The sequence below is a fragment of the Pogoniulus pusillus genome, chromosome 6, assembly GCF_015220805.1.
Source record: "Pogoniulus pusillus isolate bPogPus1 chromosome 6, bPogPus1.pri, whole genome shotgun sequence".
NCBI lineage: Eukaryota > Metazoa > Chordata > Aves > Piciformes > Lybiidae > Pogoniulus > Pogoniulus pusillus.
In genome coordinates, this window is record NC_087269.1 from 30,778,219 (window position 1) to 30,798,932 (window position 20,714).

A 20,714-nucleotide genomic window follows, 5' to 3' on the forward strand; every position below is an offset into this window, starting at 1 on the left:
TCGCAACAAGGTTGCCGGCGATTTGCCTTTATGGTACCATCTGTGACTGAAGCAGAGCCTGCGAGCCGCTCTGAGCACACAACTTTGCCGCGAGGCATGCAGACCACACCAACTCTCTGCTGATTGTTCGTTGCAAAGCATTTGCAAGCCCCCGAAAAGAACTGGGCGTGTGCGATTGTTTATCACTATGTGAATGACTTTGTTTTCTGTCCCCGCTGACGAGTCTTAGTCTCCGAGAGACATCTCGTCTTGCTTCAGCTCTGTGGGCTGCCGGAGCGCTGGGAGAGATGCGCTTGGGACTGAGTTGCGGCTGACACACCCGTGATGGCGGCTGCCCGTAGCGACCCGCCGGCAGCCAGTTACAATCGCTTCTCAGCTTGGAAAAGTTTTCGGCCCTGCCGCGCGGAGGGCAGCTGCCTGCCGCTGTGTGTACTGTGTCGAATCTGCCGCTGTAGCCCGCGCGTCCCCGCGGATGGCTGCACGCGATACAGGACACCGCCTTTTAGTTTTTCAGCCGGTAAAAGACGTTACTGAAGGTACAGAGGAACGGACGGTAAAGAGAGAACGGACCGACGGCAGACGTGACCGCACCGGACGGCTCGGGACCCTCCCTTTCCCGCGGCTCGGCGGAACAGTCTTCAGATCCGCCCCCTTCACCGCCGCCCGCCCGCCCATCTCCGACGGACCGCATCCCAAAGCCGAGGGGTCTCCCGCGAGTCTTCAACAGCTGGGGGACTGAGGGAGATGCTGAGGGGATCGGTGGGGTGGGAAGAGTTTGTGGGTTTCCTTGAGTCGTTTCAGAGTTTAGTCAATTTGCGTTTGTATGGCTACAGGGAGATTAGCTGTTCGATAGCTCACAGCTTCACCTCTGCCTTTTTTTTTCTGGAAGAGCCTGAGAGGGAGGACGGCAGTTTGGGAGTTTTCAGAGTAGATTTCATGTTGTGTACTAAGGATCGATAGTGGGATGGGAGAAGGACGAAAACAGCAAGTGGTGGCTGACCTGAAACAGCTAGGGGTTGGGCGAGATGGAAGGCCGAGGACAAAAGCGGCGCTGCGGCTGCTGGCCTCCTCCCCCTCCTCCTCTCCCCCTCTAGCCACCTGTGGAGGGCCCGCGGGGCCCCGTTCCCCCCCCGCCCGTTGTTTCTTTTACGGATTTTTTTTTCCCTGCTAGGAGGCAGCGAAGCCTCGAAGCTGTTTTGACAACACCAGATGCGAGGGGAGAGCTCTTCACTGAGGGACTGATTGGATACTGGAATGGGCTCCCCGGGGAGGTGGTGAAGTCGCCGTCCCTGGTGCCCTGGAGCTGTTCAAGGCAAGGTTGGACGTGGCGCTTGGTGCCATGGTCTGACCTTGAGCCCCGTGGTGACGGGTTGGACTTGATGACCTATGAGGTCTCTTCCAACCCTGATGGTACTGTGATACTATGCTACTGAAGACAGATGTCAGAAAGTTTATGGAAATGGTAGCAAGAATGACAAGGATGACTTAGGACCATTTTTGTCCCTGTTACAGGCATGGACACGCACAGGTGTATTTTTTAGTCACCTGATGATAACAGTTTGCATTCCGGATGATGGCTGATAGTTCCTGGCTGGGGTATTCACCATCGCCTTGCTGGTTAATTCCTTCTACAGATTAGGCAGCAATGACTTTTGCACCCCCTGCTCAGTGGCAAAAAGAAAAAGAGGGAGATTGCTAGGACATAGCAGAGATGCCAATGCCACTGACCATGGGTGGAAACTTATACAGACATGGAAGGCACCAAGCAGGACAGATTAGAACTCAGATGCATTGCCTCTCACAGCGAGGGTGTAGGCACTGAGATCCACATTGCAAGTCACTAACCAGATTCTGGACTAGGAGCAGGGAATGATAGAGCTTGTAGGCTAATGCCAGTCAGCTCCTTCCCCCAATAACAGATAATGACAGGACTAGTATAGAAGTTTACTGGAACAGCTGCTAATTGCATGAACTGAGTCTTGTGACAATTCTGACTTTTCCCTTTTCTGAGAATACCATGGTATTGTTATCTTCTTGGATTTTCTTTGCTTTTCTTGAAGTTCCTATAGCTGATAGATATTTAGGGTAAGATAAGTTAAGACTAAGGGTTTGTAGTTTTGGGAACTTAGGACACAAGGATGTTATGGGATGTTTTTCTTGGGTATATCTAGGCATTATTGAAAAGGGGAATATGGGTTAGAGGACAGTAGGATAGCAGAAGAAATCTTTTCCTTCTCGAGATTTTTCTAACCACAGCATACAGACTAGGCCAGTGGATCTGCTAGCCTAGGCAATGGATGTGTCTGCATTTGTTCTTGTATCTGCTTGTGTTTGACCATTTATCTTCACAGGCCTTGATGAAGACCAACCTGATTATGACCAACCTGTTTTTTCCTAAAGTGAGCAGAAGTCTTGCTCAGATGGCAGAACTGTGAAAGGACTTGAAAGAAGCACTGACATGATGATTGTATTTGTATGGATCTTTAAGGTTTGAACCATGGCTAACGAATTTGGGTATTTTTACGAGTTTTCAGTGATTGTGGTTTAATGGAATAGGTTCAGTTTAACAGCTTTGTAAAGGCCAAGGCCCACTCAAATTGGCATGAGATGGCAATGTGACTTTTTTCTCTTGCAAGGGCCCTGCAAGAGATAAAAAACCACTGCCCTAAATTCTGAAAGCAGATGAAGAACTGTGGGAAAAGGCCTAAGTAGAATAGACTGATAGTAACATCTAGGGCATATCTTTGTATTGTATTTAGAGGTCTGTAGTTCTTAAGCACAATAGTCAGACACAGCTCATAGCTAAGGAGTGTAATGAGAACATCGAGTGAATCCAGAACTATGGGAGTCTGAGAAGAATACTTGACAGCTGAGTGATCTGCGAGTCTGCAGCGTCGACTGCCACACAGAGCCAGCGCAGACGTGGCACACCTGCACTCTCCTGTGACTGTGATGTTCGTCTGCACTTTTGGGTTTCTGAACGAATGACTTACTGTCGCTTGCAGAAATAGCTTTTGGGATTGTTAGCTAAGCTTGGGTTGTTAGCTTGCCAGACTAATGCTACTGATGAAAGCTCTAACAGGTTTATTCCTTTTGATTGTAGCACTGTTGATTTGTAGCTGCACCATTCACCCCTGTGTTAAACAGCCTATGATAACTTCCTTAGCAATGAGGATGGACACTGCGGTTCAAACGACACTGACAAGGCCCATGTTAGACCCTTAGGTGCTTTTGGAGCAAACAATTGGTGTTATGGTGTTAAAGCATCAAGAAGGGGCCGAGGTCATCTGTTGTGGAACAACAGAACCGCTAAGGCACTTCCCACTGGTGTGTTCCTTATTTGTGGTGATAGAGCCTGGCAAGGCATACCAAAGAACGTTTATGGAGGTCCATGTTATCTGGGTAAATTGACAATGTTTGCCCCTCATCTTAGTCAGCTCAGGAACCTAGCCCGACACCGGTCTAAGCGATCTTTAAAATTGAGTCCTAGTTGCAATGACAACGTTCAATTGTTATCCACAGCTGCTCGTGTTGCCTTAGCTGTATTTCTACCAGGAGGAGCAGCTGGAAAAGCATTAGTACAGCTAGAGAGACTCGCGTGTTGGTCAGCAAAACAAGCCAATGTCACCACAAAGGTTTTAGGACAACTATTGGTTGATCAAAATTCCCTTTGTCGTGCCCTATTGCAAAATTGAGCAACCGTTGATTTTCTTTTGCTAGCCCAAGGACACGGCTGCCAGGACTTCGAAGGGATGTGTTGTCTGAATTTATCAGATCATGGTGAGTCCATTCACAAGAGTATAACCTGGTAGAAAGGCCGTATTGACAAGATCAAAAAGGAAACATCGATTTTTGATGACTGGTGGCAGAACCTGTTTGGGACAATCCCGGGGTGGTTAAGCAGCTTATTAGGAGAAGGCTTACGGCTATTTGTCATTTTCATAATAATTTTGCTATGCGCTTGTATTGTCTTTGCTTGCATTAAGAAGAGCTTAACTAAGGTAGTTAGCCAGGTGTGGGTTGCTCAAAAAGAAAAAGAGGGAATTGTGGAAGAATTTCTCACCAGTCGAGGACATAAAGTCATAAACATGGGTAACTGGCGCTGAGAACGTCCTTGGTTCCCAGCGAGGCTAGGAAATCGAGATGTAAACAACTGAGCACCCCACACACAGCTGCAGTGGGCAGAGACTAGATAACCAAGGGGGCTGGAGTGGGTGGTCTGGGAGGCTGACCCTTAGAATGTTGTGATAAGTTAACCTATGCACACCTTACATGTAACCCTGGACCCTCTGACTGTAACCAATCTTAAGCTGAGCACGCCTCTTGCTAGAATGCATATAAGTCACTGTATCACGGAAATAAAGGGGATTTGACCATCTAACCATATTGGTGAACAAAGAGTCATCTTCCCATAGCGCTCCACCGAACGTGATTCCCAACACAAGCCTGCCTCCCTTGTCACAGCAGGATCACCTAGGGCAGGCTGCATGGGAATTCATCCAGGTAGGTTCTGAAAATATACAGAAGAGGAGACTCCACAACCTCTCTGGGCAGCTTGTTCCAGTGTTCCAGCACCCTCACCATAAAGAAATATCTCCTCCTGTTGAGGTAGAGCCTCCTCTGCTCCAGCATGTACCCACTGCTCCTTTTCCCATCACTGAGCACCACCAAAAAGAGGCTGACACTTGACACCCACCCCTCAGATATTTATAGATATTGATAAGATCCCCTCTCAGCCTTCTCAAGACTAAATAGCCCCCCCCAAGTCTCTCAGTCTTTAATCATAGGAAAGATACTCAACTCTCCTAGACATGCTCATAGCTCTCTATTGGAGTCTCTCCAGCAGATCCCTGTCTCTCAAATTGGAGAACTCAAAACTGGACACTGTATTGCAGGTGTGATCTCATCAGGGCAGAGTAGAGAGGAAAGAGAACCTCTCTAGACTGCTGGACACACTTTTCTTAATGAACCCCAAGACTGCAAGGGCTGTTCACTTGGACTCCAAGGTCTTCCTCCATGAAGCTGCTTTCCAGTAGGACAAGCCCTAGTCTGTATGGGTGTCTAGAGCTGTTCCTTCCCAGATGCAGGACTCTGCACTTGTCCTTACTGAACTTGACGAGGTTCACCTTCACACAGCTCTCCAGCCTGTCCAGACCTTGCTGGATGGCAGCAGCACGGCTGTTGCTTCACTGGAAGCACACTGTTCTGGCTCTGTCTTTAACAGGCTCATCACTCAGCACACCCCAAGGACATGCATTAATAAATCAGAACCCTCTCACATGCAGTCAGTCCCTGCAGCATCTGAGCAGCTGCTGCCTCAGGGGGCCGTGAATGAGGTGCTCAGGGTAACCAAACCCACCTTCTCCATAGCCTGGAGGCACATGCAGAGCTGCAAATGAAAAGGGCACTTTTCTGAGCAGCATGCTCACTTTATAAATAATCCATGAGGAACAAGGGGAGAGCTTTCAGAGGGAGCTAAGAGCACACAGCACAAGGGAAAAAGTGTTTGAGACGAAAAGAGGAAATATGTTTGCAGGGTGGAAGTTCTACAGCGTGACAAAATGAGTAACAGAAAAGGGAAAAGAAAAAGTAAACAACTCAGCTTTTTAGAGAGATCATGAAATCCCAGGTTCTCCTCCCCTACTCTGCCCTAGCGAGGCCACATCTGGAATATTATGTCCAGTTCTGGACCACTCAATTCAAGAAGGGCCTCAGGAAACTGCTTGAAAGAGTTCAGCACAGAGCCACAAAGGTGCTGGAGGGAGTGGAACATCTTCCTGCTGAGCACAGGCTGAGGGAGCTGGGGCTCTTTAGCCTGTTGAAGAGGAGCCTGAGGGGTGACCTCACTCCTGTTTATAAATATGTAAAGGGCAGTGCCAGGAGGACAGAGCCAGGCTCTGATCAGTCATGTCCAATGACTAGACAAGGGGCAGTGGGTGCAAGCTGGACAGAGGAGGTTCCACGTGAACATACGTAAGAACTTCCTCACTGCGAGGGTTACAGAGCCCTGGCCAGGCTGGGCTGCCCAGAGAAGCTGCAGAGTCTTCTTCAACGGAGACATTCACAACTCTTCCTGTGCGACATGCTGATCCTGCTGTGGCAGGGGAGTAGGACTGGATGATTTTCCAAGGTCCCTTCCACCCCTAACATTCTGTGACTGTGTGTCTTGACTGATGTTCCATGAGCAACTCCCATTGAAGTCAAATGCTGCGCTCAGAGAATTTATGACCAGACCTTGGGAACAGCAACAAGCTCTTTAACCTTCATGCGAGTGCTCATGTGAGCAAATAACACCAGATTCATGCATAAAGCCTTCTTCCTTAGAGCCTCCTGCTCCCATTACATTATTTCATAGTCAAATATTTTGGGAATTAAATGCTTTTAAACGACTGCACTGATACACTGGCAATTTGTGGAAAGCCAGCAGGTTACAAGATGCTAACTCCACCCCAGCTGCTAGAAACCACATTAACAGACAACTGTAATTACATCGTGCATTTTGCCACTATTGCTTCCTCGTGTAAACATGTGCTCTTGCTGTTAATGATAACACTTAATCAAAAGGAGAAGAAAGATGGTCTGCAAGATAATTTTCTGAGTTTCCTGCTTAAGGGAGGCTAAACACTACAAGCTTCTCACTAAATATTCTTTTGCTCAGAAAATGGTAAAAATACCTGCTGAACACAAAAGCTGGTTTAAGAAGCGAGGGTTAAAAGCATACAGTTTCATCTTGGAATAAAACCTTGCCCTCTGTGTTGCCTGTGCTACTGATCCACCCTCGTCAGCAAATCAGAGATGTTGGATTTTATCACTGTGCATCCACCAACAGGTGTGTCTCATTTACTGCACAGATGCTCTGGATCTCAACCCTCATCCGTACTTGAAAGGGGAATTTACTCTGCCACTCACTCTTGGTAGTCATTGGTTATCACAGCTCAGGGGGGTGAGAGCAGGACCTACATCAGCGACCATACACCCCATAGGGACATGCCCTGGACCACAGCACAAAGCTGGGCACAGTGATGCTCCTGAACAGAGCACTAGTTAGGAATTACCCCACTAGTACATACTGGTGTGCCATCCTCAGCCTAAGTGAGGGGTGGTTGGACTGGATGATCTTGGGGGTCTCTTCCAACCTGGTTGATTCTATGATTCTATGCAAAGAGCTGAATTGCTAAGAAGCTGACACCTAGGAAGGTGTAACTCTGCACCACTACACAGATCTTCAAGCACACTGTGAAGGATTTAAGGAAGACCTTGTCAAAACCACAGGCCTGTGAGTGCATTACTCTCTGTACATATCTGACACAATCACCTACCTAAAGACTACAGCACTAAGAGATACAGCTCTGAGAAAGAGCTACCAACTGATACAACCCTCCCAGCTATCCTACAGATTTTTCAAAGCATGAGAGCAACAGTTTTCTCTCTACACATGGGAAAAACACTTTAACAAAACCCAGCATGAACATCACTGCTGGTGCAGCTCCACAAAACCACCTGCACCAGGCCAGCTGCCCATCCACATGTCCCTGAGCTCATCCTCACTCAGAGATAATGAAAATATGAGGCACTGATGGGGCTCCAAACCCCCTCACTGCAGATTAAGAGCTGCAGACAAAGTGAGGGCTATGTAGAAGCCAAATCCCATCACACTAGGCTGTCACTGAGCTTTGTCCTGCACATCTGGGCAAACAGCTGCATGCTGCTGGTAACATGCTCTCAACAGTTTGCTTCTCAAGATACAACAGATCCCTCAACTACTACAAATGCTTATTTTCCAAATTCGAAGGGGTAACAAAACAACTTTTCTCCTCCTCATCAGTATTTTTACAGCTAAAGAAGTTTCGGTGGCACCAAATTCAGGTCTACTCCAAAATCTCATCTTCTGCAAAAGAGGTTTAGAACTGAGGAGAACAAGAAAGTCTCCTGAAGAACTGCACAAGTCTGAGTACAGCAAAAATCGCAGGAAAAACATTGACTTGAGACTCTGCCACAGGAAGATCAAACAGAAGGCAGCAAAAATGTTTAGGAAGTTACCACTGGCACTCGCACAACACAAAGTTAAAAATCAGAAAGACTACACCAAAATAACCAGAAAATAAAAAGTGAGGAGTGAGAAAGATAAGGAGAAATTAGAGATTACTTAAATAAAGCTACACCCACTGTTTCAGGATGAGAACATTAAGATCAGGATTAAGAACGCGAAGGTGTGACACAAAGACATCTATACTGTGATCATCACCCATCAGAAGAACAGGCTGCTTTTAAGACTTAGGGGAAGTATTTCCACTTCAACTGACAGGCTGCAACTCTTAACAGAAGTAAAGGATACTTTGAGCTCACAGTCAGAATTGAAGCATTAACAATACTTAGGCTAGGACGGCTACAACCAGGACTTGGAACAAGAAGTTCCACCCCTGATCTGCATGTAGCGTATGAGACTGGAGAATTCCATCTACATATTGGATAGTTTAAGGCCCCTCAGGAATGCAGAGACTTACTCTCATCTTGGCACAAATGTTTTGTATAGTCAAAGAAAACAAAGTTAGTCATTTAAAGACCTTGACTAACACCACACAGCAATCCTCTAACCTACTTTCTCCTTTCCTTTTCCTTTTTTAAACTAATAAAATCAGACATTCTATTTATCTCTTACCTTTCTCGTCACTCTCACACTTCTATTCTGGCCCAAGTCTTGAATGTTTAAGAACTGCGTTGACCTACATACATTCAGTGGTACAGAGGAAAATGTTTTCACAAGTACCTACCTGACTCAGGCTCTTACACTCCAATTTCAAGTGAAACTGGTAGAAATTGACTATTTTCCAAGCAGAGCAGAAATGCTCAAACTTGTATGACTAAGTCTGCTGCACATACTGGAAATCATTAGGCTAAATATCTATGCCCAGAGGTTTAAAGAAGGTGGATTGTTCAAGTCACCCAAAACTGCACCACAGTAAGACATCATTTTCAAGTGTGAGCGCTGAGGTGTTTTTTTCAGTACTTGTGACTGCATCCAGTTACAATTGCAGAAAACAGCAACACAACTGCTGAGATAACAGCAAAAACTGAACCGAAAGATCTGCACCTGCCTCTCTCCAGCAGGAACAACCAACACTCTTTTGCTACACTGACCATGAAAGACGAAATGAAGGGAGAAGCTCTGTTACGCAGTCCCAGCCTCCCCGAGCCTGCTGCCAGGCAAAGAGATGGAGGCACAGGTGGGGAGGCTGCCTGAATAGCCTCAGGACAAGGTTTGGGTCCCTGCTTGGACCATGACCCAATATGGATCTGCAGCCCAGCCCACTCTGTATGCTGGCCACGAGCACTCCAAGATGTTCCTCAGTCAAACCAAATGACTCCTCCACTGACCCACTCTTCCATGACACAAAACATCTCAACTCTGCCCAAAGTGCTCCTGAGTGCACAGAATCACAGAATGTCAGGGGCTGGAAGGGACCTCGAAAGCTCATCCAGTCCTACCCCCCTGCCAGAGCAGGATCACCTAGACCAGATCACAGAGGAACATGTCCAGCTGGGTTTTGAGTATTTCTAGAGAGGGAGACTCCACAACCCCCCTGGGCAGCCTGTTTGAGTGTTCTGTCACCTTCAGTGAAAAAATTCCTCCTCATGTTTACGTGGAACTTCCTATGCCTCAGCTTCCATCCACTGCTCCTGGTCTTGTCACTGGGCACCACCGAGCAGAGCCTGGCTCCATCTTCCTGGCACTCATCCTTTACATCTTCATATACATGAATGAGATCACCCCTCAATCTTCTCCAAGCAGCACAGCCCCAGCTCCCTCAGGCTCTCCTTGTAACAGAGATATTCCATTCCCTTTATCACCTCTGTGGCTCTGCCCTGGACTCTCTCAAGCAGTTCTATGTCGCTCTTGAACTAGAGGACCCAGAACTGGACACAGTACTCCAGACAGTCTCACCAGGGCAGAGTAGAGTGGGACAGCCTCACAGAAGCTGCCAAGACATATCCTAAGCCTAAGGGGTCCTCAGAGGAGTTTCCATCAGCTGGCTCAGGTTGTTTGGTAGATATCAGTGCTGGTCACCCACACGTGGCCCTCAAGAGGACAAACCAATGCCATCCAACAGCTCTCACCCACCCCAAATTCAGCTGCTCACACTTGACTACCAGACTTTTGTCCCAAAGGAAAACAAAGAGCATTAAGCCCCTGAAAACTAACAGAATGAAAAGGATACAGCAGCCAGGAGGAGGCAGCACACTGAGGTAATAAAACCCTCTACAACAGTCATGGTGCCAGGTAGATACGTTTTGTGGACTCTGTAACAGTTCTGTCTCACTGAAAGGAAATGGAAGTGTTGACAGAGCAGAGAGGAACCAATGCAAGGAAACGAGGGAGAGAGAGAGAGAAGCAGAAGCCCACAGCAGAGAATGGTTTAGGTTGGAAAAGACCTTTAGAGACCATCTAGTCCAATCCTCCACCATGGATAGGTGCATCAGAACAGGAAAGAAAAGGAGTGACCTACAGGTAAGCTGAACTCCACCTCCTGCTGTCAGCAAGAGCATGCTATGATCAACAACAGGAAATGTTTATAGAGCCAGACAAACATTAAATGCTTAAGCAAACACACATGTACCAAACACCCGAGCATTCATATTCATGAGTTACACGTGTTCATGGAACTGGGAAGGCTATTTGTGGATCTAATACTTCATTAACGATTTTAATGAAGCAGCAAAACTGCTGGAAGAATGAAAGGAGCCCAGCACCGACCCTCATCACTGCTAACATGTTTATTCATGAGCTTCCCAGGTCGGCACTGTGACAGGCTATTAGTGGAGGGGATGGCTGTCAGGAGCAAAACAGTATGTTATCAGAGCCTGCTTTCTGGCCAGTGGAGAGAAAAAAGGGCTTTTTCTGCTCTCTGCAAAAGCATAGCCAGGTTGGCAACACCAGGGATCTAGGCAAGACCTCCTCATCCAGCCAAGCCTGTCTGCAAAGAGATTTTGCATTCCTGCTGTACAAAACACTGCTCTCAATCAGGGAGCAGCCCTGCACATGTGTCAGCCCATAAGGTGTGCTTGGGGTAAGCACTGTCAAGTGTCCATCATGCTTTTGCCATACAGCAATACACAGGCAGTGAATCAGAGGAAGGTTCATCACAGAGCCAACATTCAGAGTTTGCTGATATGGAAAGGGGCAGTAGAAGTCCCACCACATGGAGTGAGAGCAAGAGGAAGTCCAGAGGGCCTGGGCAGTTCTGGCAGCAGGAGACCTCCCATTGCCAGAACCTACCACCCAGAGCAGCCCTTTACACAAGGGCATCTACCCTGAAGCTCCATGTAGGAATGCATTCTAGGGGAATTCTGGCCTGCAGTGAATCCGAAAGGCAAGATGGCATTAGTGCAGAACACTTAAACCCAGCCATCCTGCCCCCTCAGGGCTTTTACACTGTGCTGGTAAAACACACGCTACCTTGAGCTCCAGCAAAACTTGACTGAAAACTTTGTGCTTCATGGAAATGTGCACCACCAAGGGAAATTTGAAATCACGACATGGAAACAAAATGGATCAGAGGAACTGGAGCTGGTTTTCCAGCCCAGCTTACGTGAAGCAGGAGTCCATAACCAAATAAATATATATATATATATCACATTAGGTCATAGCAGAGAAACAAAGCAGGATGAGCCCAACAAGCAGAACTGCCATCAACAGCTCCAGTATGTAGCTGTGCCTACAGACCAGGATAATGTCATCTTCACTGTCCCTGAGCTGCACCAGCACCACTGCATAAACCTGACAGGGCAGTGGCCAGTCCCACCTCCTAACACCAACAAAGCCAGAGTGTAATCATCAAAGTTCAGACCAGTCTTTCCATTCCCCACCCTACAGTGGAACACATCCAAATAACCCTGGGTTTGCTGCTGCAGAAAACTCGTATTTTGCATCTTAATGGAGTAACTTGAAAGGGCAGAAGTGTTCCCTCTTCTATCACACTGGACAATAAAGAGCAAAGACTCTTCAGCGAGCCTCAAATGCTAACTAGGAACAAACAGAAGAGCGCTGGGTCAGACAGCATGGGATGCCTGCAGAGACAAAGCTCCAGAGAAGCCGCTTCTGTCACTCTCAGCAGAAAGAGATGGCAGGAAAGCACTTTGAACCATGGCGTCAGCTTCAGGAGATAGTAGGCTGGGGTCAGAGAGCAGGCTTGGGGCAGCTGACACCCTGAGGTTTGGCAGCACCACCAGCAGTAAGCATCTGCTCAAGTCCTGCTAAGCACCACATAGCTTCCCTCACACACACAGGCATGGCACAAGCCAGGGGCCAGCATCATGAGGATTACTGTGAAATTAACGTTTTTCACAGCGTTCGTTTAACCAAAACTGACAGCGCTAAGCGTAACAACAACTGCGGTGAGCATTTGTCAGTTTACCAAAACTTGGTGGGAAGATGAATTGCATCCACTGACCACACAGGTGTCAGGCAGAGAGAGTATTTTACGGCACCCTCCAAAACATTCTCAAAGGACAGGCTGCAGATCGCTAGGAGCATGGAGAGCAGTTACTGTAGCACAGAGATCTGTGCACCCTACACTAGCACTAAGGCGGGCTGCGAAAGCCGCTCGCAACACAAGCTTTGACCCAGTCCCCAGCCAGATGTTCGCGGCTGTGCAAACTACACACACCGAGGAACGCTGCCTTTGGGGCTGGGGACGTTCCAGCGCCACTCGGGTTCAGCTGTGATTGCCCCTCACTGCCGTGATGCCTGCATGCGCCTGGGCACAGCAGGGGCCACCCGCCCAGATGCTCTGCCACAGACCTGCCCGCATCTGCCTGGATTCGGGCAAACACCGCCAATCTTTGCCCTGAACTCAGTGCCGGCCGTGCCACCGCCGCGCTCCCCTTCTCTGGAGCGGCAGAGCCGCTCCCAACACCCGTGGCTCTCCCCATGCGAGCGGGAGTTAAATCCTTCGGTGTCCAGCGGGCGGGATGGCCCCGGGCAGCTTGTGCCACGTCCCGGAAAGGGCTCCCCAGGGTAGGCTCAGTTTACCCCCGAACGAGACCCTCGAGCTCTCCTCTACCACCCCTCCTGAGCTACTGCTAACGGACCGAGCCGCACCGGAGGGTATCACCGGCCAGAGCTAACCGCAATACCACGGCTCGGGTCAAGCCGCGACACTGGCACCCCCAGGAGGCCGCTCCGCTCCCCGCTGCCCCCAGTGCCTCGCTGCGTGCTCCCAGCGGCGACAGAGCCCCCCTGTCTCGTCTGGTCCCGCGGCGGGCAGCGCTGCCGCCGGCACGCGAGGGCGGACGGGGCCGCGGCGGGCGGGGCGGGACGGGACGGCTGGAGCGGGCGGGACGCGGTGCCGGGAGCGCGGCCGGGCAACGCTTCTGCCCCGAGCCCCCCGCGGTGCGCCCCCGACTCCCCAGCGGCGGGACGCGCGGCCACGGTACTTACGTCGTCAAAGAGGGACCCAACGTTGGCCGTCACCAGGAGCACCCCGGCGCCGGCCGCGGCCCCCTTCACCGCCATGGCGCCGGCGCTGGCGGCGGGCGGGCGGAAGCGGCGGCGCTGCGGGGAGCCCGGGGGCGGGCGCGGGGCGCTGCGGCGAGCGGGGGCGCCTGGCCCGCCCCGTCAGCACGGGCGGGCGGCGGCGAGTCCTCCCGGCGCGGGCAGCCCCGCGGACATCCGCGCCGCGGCGGGCCGGCCGCCCTGCGGCTGCTACGGCGGGGCCGCGGCGCTCAGCGCTCGCCCGCCGCCGCCGTCGCGCTGCTGCCGGGACGGCTCCCGCCGGCAGAGACTGGCGCCGGGCCGCGGCGCATGGCAGAGCGGCGGGACGGGGCGGCGAGTCCGGCGCTCCCGGCGGGGCTGGGCTAGGCTGGGCGCTGCGTTCTGCTCCGCGCTGCTACTGCTGCCGCCGCTCCCGGCTGTGGCGGGCGGGCCGGGCTAGGGTTCTGCGCTCGCGACGTCATAACGGCCCCGCGCCGCGCTTAAAGAGGCAGCGCCAGCGTGGGGGGGGGGGGCACGGCGGCGCTGCCCGCGGCCCTGCCGCCGCCGGGGAGAGCGCGGTGGGCCCCGCTAGAACGGGGGCGCTGCCGGACCGGGCTGGGTCGGGGAGAGGATGAAGCCCAGCGGGGAAGGTAGTTCTCCCGGCCCGAGCGGCGCCTCCTGCGGGGGAAGTGGATGCGCGACGACGGTGGGAGCCCTGCTCGGGTGTCCCACAGCAGCGGCTCCTGGGGGGAGCTGTGCCCGGCCCTCTGGGCGACCGAGGGGTCTCCTCCTAGTCCGGGGCTTACCCCCGAAGTCACGCGGCGGAGGGCAGCGCGGATGCTGACCCCGGTGGTACGAGCCGATGAGCATCCCTAGTCGGCCCGAGCCTCGGGGCCGGGGCACAGACGCTTAAGTACTGCCCTGGGGCAGCGCGGCCGCTTTCCCAGTGCTGCCGGGGAGGCTTCAGCTAACGCAGGTCACTGTTCCCGAAATGGACGTAGTGCTTTGGCCACAGGACTGTCCCGCGGGAGGAGGGTGGGGGGCAGCGACGAGCGGCGTCGTACGCCTGGCGGTTTGCCCACAGACCTGGGCAGCAGCGGCGTGAAACGACCCAGGGAGCCCGGGAGTGCAACAGGGGAGTCTCGGCTCACAAATTCCCTTTGTGCGGGTATTTCTCAGTAACTTTGCGTCAGGAGGCAGAGAGGCCATGGATCGGCCCTTTGACACGCTGTGCGTTGCTCCCCTCCCGGCGTTCTCCGTACTGTATGGCGCATCAGGAGCGGGAAGCTGCTGGTACAAGGCTAGTGGAGGGCTTAGGGAGCTTTGGAGATGAGGGAGCTCTTGCGGAAGGATGGTATGGACAGAGGGGCATGGAGCAGGGCAGGGAGGTGGGAGACCCAAACTAGATACGAGCCTACCAAACCGAGGGTGAAACAACACACAGAGGCAGATCTAGAGGTGCTATGGCAGAGAGCGTGGCAGTCCAGAATGTGCAACAGGTGACACACACAGTAGTAGAGGAGACAAGGACAATCACCAAGGACTGAAGCATCCACCACACCGAGTAGGAAGACATCACACTCAAGAAGACCTGTTCGGATAAGTGGGTGTGCCCCTGCCAGAGAAATAAGGTTGTAACCTCTCCACAGCTCTTGGCTATGTCCCCACAGAGAGAGTGGTATCTGAGTCACGTATGGCACTGAGCACAAGGCAAAGGAAATGCATGTCCAGATGGGCCTTCAGGTGTGGTTTGTGCAAACATTATTGCATTTTGCATTGTCATGGACAAAGTGTGTGTAGGGTTAGTTAATTAGTCCCTCCTGAGCTGAAGAGATGTCAGGCAGAACAGCTCCTCTGCTTCTGCTGGGGGTGAGGGAGGGGTCCTGTGCCAGAGAAAAGCAGATTCACCTGAAAGGCTCACATCCAGGAGCTGTGCTGCGGTTTCATGAGGTGTCCAGCACAGGGAGGTGGTTTAGAAATGAGGGTGAGGGCTGAGAGTGGAAGCCAGGTGGACTGGAAATGTGCACAGGATTGAGCAGCTGGGATCCCTGCAAACAGTGAGTGACAGAAGCACCTGCCCATGGCTGAAAAGCCAACACTTGATGAACAACAGGCAAAATTATTCCCAGTAGCCAAAAATAAAAATTTGAGACCCCACCTGCAGTTCTGGGACCAGCTCTGTAGTCTTCAGCACAAGTGAGACATGGACTTGTTGGAGTGTGGCCAGAGAAGACCACAGCAATCATCGGAGGATCTGGAAGCCCTCTTCTGTGAGCACAGGCTGGGAGAGTTGAGGTTGTCGAGCCTGGAGAACAGAAGGTTCCCAGGAGACCTTTTTGTGGCCTTTCAGAAAGCTGGGGACAGAATTTTGAGCAGGGTATGTTGTGACAGGACAAGGACTGGTTGTCTGAACTCAGGAAGATTCAGACTGGAGAGAAGGAAGCAATGTTTGACACTGAGGGTGCTGAAAGCCTGTCCCAGGTTGCTCAGAGAGGTGGCAGATGCCTTATCCCTGGAACCATTGCAGGTCAGGTTGTTTGGGGCTCTGAATAACCTTCTCTAGGTGCAGGTGTCCCTGTTCACTACAGGGAGTTGGACTAGATGAGTTGTAAAGGTCCCCTCCCACCTAAAGCAGTCTGTGACTCTCTGAAAAATAACTAGTCAAGTGCCACTGACCTGGGGAAGCATCAGCTTCACCATCCCATGGTGCTGTTCCCACGTTGTGGTAGTGATCTGTGACAGATGGATGCAGCAGAGAATACACTCAGAGATAGAGAGTGACACTGGGCGGTGTCCTCTAAGGTTTTGTGCACCTCCCGAGACAGCTACTGCATGAAGTTGCACTGTAGACACCATGAACTCACCTGGATGCAGCAATCTGAGATATCAAAGGTAGCTGATCAACCATATTGTCCTGATTTAGCTCGAGATATCCACACATAAGGAAAAACACCTAAGGAAAAACAAGGGGGAAATTTGATGCTGTGCTTTTGGCACACAAGCCTTACAAACGTCAGCCCACAGTGATTACATCAAAGTCAGGGTGTGCTGCAGGAAGCTGTGTCAAATTACATGTGGCTGGAAAGGGATCCCCAGCCATATGGCATCCAGGTGAAAAGCCTGGCAGTGCTCAGGAGCAGGAAGCTGGGATAGGAAGTGGCTGCATACCGCAAGAACTTGCTCATGAAGAGCCCAGGCAGCAACTGCTGTTCTGCAAGGAAGAGGATCTTTGCCAGCCTCTTTGGCAGAGGAAGTGCTATGGCATGAGAGTGGCCTAGCTGCAGGGAGGTAGGATCTTGACTGACCGCTGACTGAGCTGTCTGTGAATTGCATCCCTTCCTCAAGGAAAAGGAAGGAGCCCGACCTGAGAAAACAGGGGCATGAAATACAACATCACTTGTAAAGCATTGCCACCAGAGCTGCTGAGAGCTGGCTCAGCCCATAGCAGGTTAGAGCAGAAGCTGTGCTGCTTCCGAAAGCAAGACGTTCTGAATTTTAAGTGAAGTGTGGTGATTTCTGGGAGCTATGGCTGTGCGTGGGGATTCTCAGCATCTGCAGAACTCAGACTACTGTGCTTCAGGCAGCACATCCTAACTGCAGCCAGCGTGTTGCCAGAATTCATTCATCCCATCAAGTCACAGAATCACAGAATGGTTTGAGTTGGAAGGGACCTTAAAGTTCCAACCTTCCCTGCTGTGGGCAGAGACACTTCCTACCAGACCAGGTTGCTCAAGGCTACATCCAGCCTGGCTTTGAAGACTGCCAGGCTTGGAGCCTCCATAACTTCTCTAGGCAACCTGTTCCAGTGCCTCACCACCCTCATGGGTGGACTTCTTCCAGTCTGAATCCATCACTCCTCATCCTAGCACTTCATGCCTTTGTCAAAAGTTCCTTTCCAGCTTTCTTGTAGCCTCCTTCAGATACTGGAAGGTTACTCTCTGGAGCCTTGTCTTCTCCAGGCTGAATGACCCACACTCTCTCAGTCTGTATTCATAGCAGAAGACAAGTCCTCTGTCTTCTGTCATGGCCTCTGATCACCTTTGTGGCCCTTGAAGACAACTCCCAATCAGTGATAAATGTTCCCAATTAAAAAAGCAGGGCCTGACTGAAGCAGAACAACTGTGCTCTGCCAGGAGCCCTGTACAAATGCTGATGGAAGATGCACATCAACAAGCACTGTGGAGAGCAGGGAGAGGAGGTGTGGAGGGGACGTGGGCTGGTTTTGTGAAGGTAAATTGTGCAGCTCTGAATCTCAATAAACTCAGATGAAAAAAGCTGTACCAGAGGTATGAGGGGGAAAAAAGGCAAATCTAAGTCCAAGTCTAAAACTTTGCCAGTGGCAATGATGGAAGAGTAGTAGGTGAAAACCTGCTGAAGTCTAAATAATGTGAGTAGAGTGTTAAAAAGAGTGTTCTGCAGAGCTGGTGCTTAACTTCACTCCAGATATTGCAGTGGGAAACTGGCCAGAGATGTTCCAGTGTAATGATGGGGAAATAGGAATCGGTATCGAAGTACTGCTTTGTATCCTGCTTGGCAACCAAGAACTGTTACACCTCCACCAGCTGTACCCACAGCAGTGCCATCTCCAGCTCCAGAGGTTCACAGCTTTGACCCCTGGACCCAGACATGTTGGCTGGATGTGTAAGTGCAGATCAGGTCATTTCTTTCCTCCCCCACTCAGAGATGGAAGACTAGTGGGTGTCTGTTGGTGTTACTGTAGGGAAAGCACCACCACCAGCTCAGGTTGCCTGATATTTTCTGTTAGAGCTGCTGGTTTCCCAGTACTCATAACCCAGACAGTGCGGTCTGAGTATTTCCAGTCTTGCTGCCTGTCTTGAATATTAAGTTTGAGGAAGAGAGATGAAGAATCAGGTTAGTTTTTACTGAACAGCTTTGCCACTGTGAGGGGAAAAAATGGTCTTGAGGCTGAATTTTTCCAATAAACTTGAGGTTCAAATAACTGACAAAATCCCCCTCCCCATAGAATTTCACTACACAGCTTGGAAAACAGTCACACCTTGCATAGGTGCCATAAAAAAGTCATCTTGTATGTTCAGGTTATTGCAGCTCTAACTCATGTTCCAGTATGTTGTCAGTTGCTTCTCCAAAGGAACAAGCAACAGCACAAAAGGACATGGCCTCAAGTTGCCACAGGGGAGGCTTAGGTTGGACATGAGGAAAAATTTCTTCTCCTTGAGAGCTGTCAAGGGCTGGGCCAGGCTGCCCAAGGCAGTGGTGGTCTCCTCATCCCTGGAGGGGTTTCAAAGCCTTGGAGATAAGGTGCTGAGGGACATGGTTTAGAGGTGACCTGGCCTCATGCCCTCCAGTGTCAATGGTGGGGGTCTGGACTGCAGCTGGCAAACTTGCAGGCAAGGCAGGGTTGAAGATTTCAGCACAAAGGGTTTCAGTGGAAGTTGGAAGATGGGTGTTGCCTGTTGTGGTGGTTGCTACTGGTGAAATTTTGTCTGGAAGAAATTTTAGTCTTCATCTGAGGAAAATACTGCCCCCCTCTCTCCCCTGAAAGCTTTGGTCAGGCCACTTCCCTGGACCAGAGTCCTGGGAACATTCACTGGAAACAGATTTCCTTTCATTTCTTAGACAATGAACAAACACCACACTTGGTTATTTTTGCTCCTGTCCTGTTCTGCTGCCCTTGGTGTGAGTCTGCTACCAGCCACGAACACTGAAGTCCTCCTAGTGACCTCTACTAGGTCACCATCTGCCCCCTGGTTTGGTGTGACCTTGAGGAGCTGGGCAGTGGGCACAGACTGGGTTCAGGGCATGTGGTGGGACTGAAGCGAGCTGTTGCATGCTGCCCTGTGCTGCTGTCTGGCACAGTGGGACCTGTGAACTGTAGAAGCTGCTCGGTACCTGCAGCCATCAGTCATGGTGGTATGGGACTGTCATTGCCAGGAGCTCAGCACTGCTGCAGCCTGACTCACTTGCACCAGCTCCATGACCACACAGGGATCCCCAGGCTGGAGCTACCACGCAGCAACCCCTGTGAGGGTATTCTTGCTGCCCATAGGGCTGGGGTGAACTTGCAGCTGGCAGATGCTCAGCAGTTCAGGTAAGGTGCAGTTCTGGGTGCAAGGCTGATAAGGCAGGAGGCAGGGTACTGGACAGGTTTGACCTCAACAGTAATTATGACCAAAATCAGGTAAACATGGCATTATGATTTCTTTACATTTTAGGGAGTTCACCCTTATATTAGTTGCATCATGCTTGGAAAAGAGCAGGCAGTGGTTAGAACATCTGTTGGAAGGTGTATCTCTGTCCTGAATAAAATAACTTTTGTTCAGTGGTGCAGAGAATTCCTTTTCTTAGAATCATGGAATCAATCAGGTTGGAAGAGACCTCCAAGTCCAACCTAGCACCCAGCCCTATCCAGTCATCTAGACCATGGCACCAAGTGCCTCATCCAGTCTTTTCTTGAACACCTCCATTGATGGTGCCACCACCACCTCCCTGGGCAGCCCATTCCAATGCCAATCACTCTCTCTGCCAACAACTTCCTCCTAACAGCCAGCCTATACTTCCCCCAGCACAGCTTCAGACTGTGTCCCCTTGTTCTGCTGCTGCTTCTCTGGGAGAAGAGACCAACCCCCACCTGGCTACAATCTCCCTTCAGGTAGGTGTAGACAGCAATGAGGTCAGCCCTGAGTCTCCTCCAGGCTGCACACCCCCAGCTCCCTCAGCCTCTCCTCACAGGGCTGTGTTCCAGGCCCCTCACCAGCTTCGTCACCCTTCTCTAGACACATTCCAGCACCTCAACATCTCTCTTGAATCAAGGGGCCCAGAACTGGACACAGCACTCAAGGTGTGGCCTGAGCAGTGCTGAGTACAGGGGCAGAATAACCTCCCTTGTCCTACTGGCCACACTGTTTCTGATCCAGGCCAGGTTGCCATTGACTCCTTTGGCCACCTGGGCACACTGCTGGCTCATCTTCAGCTATTATCTACCAGCACCCCCAGGTCCCTCTCTGCCTGGCTGCTCTCCAGCCACTGTCCCCAGCCTGTAGCGCTGCTTGGGGCTGTTGTGGCCAAAGTGCAGAATCCTGCACTTGACCTTGTTAAATCTCATCCCATTTTTGTAGAGCAGATGCTGCCAGTCATTGGTTCTGTGTTGGTGTGCTGTCTCCATGGGGTGGAACATCTCCCTCCCTGCACACATCCTGGGAACATGCAGAGCTGTGGGTGCAACAGTGCTGGTGCCAACAATCAAAGCTCCAATTCCCATCCA

General features: G+C 51.1%; 1 protein-coding gene across 2 annotated transcripts in view; it reads right to left on the reverse strand.

Moving 5' to 3' along the window:
* Nucleotides 1–13,560, reverse strand: part of INPP5A (inositol polyphosphate-5-phosphatase A) — a 276,814-nt gene extending 263,254 nt beyond the window's left edge. Inside the window, exon 1 of one of the 2 annotated variants that reach the window (XM_064145101.1) lies at nucleotides 13,439–13,560. In XM_064145101.1, coding sequence (XP_064001171.1) covers nucleotides 13,439–13,513 — 75 coding nt within the window. In that variant the 5' untranslated portion in view covers nucleotides 13,514–13,560. The remainder of the gene's footprint in view (nucleotides 1–13,438) is intronic. The other variant, XM_064145102.1, reaches the window with a different exon arrangement.
* Nucleotides 13,561–20,714: the final 7,154 nt, after the last annotated feature.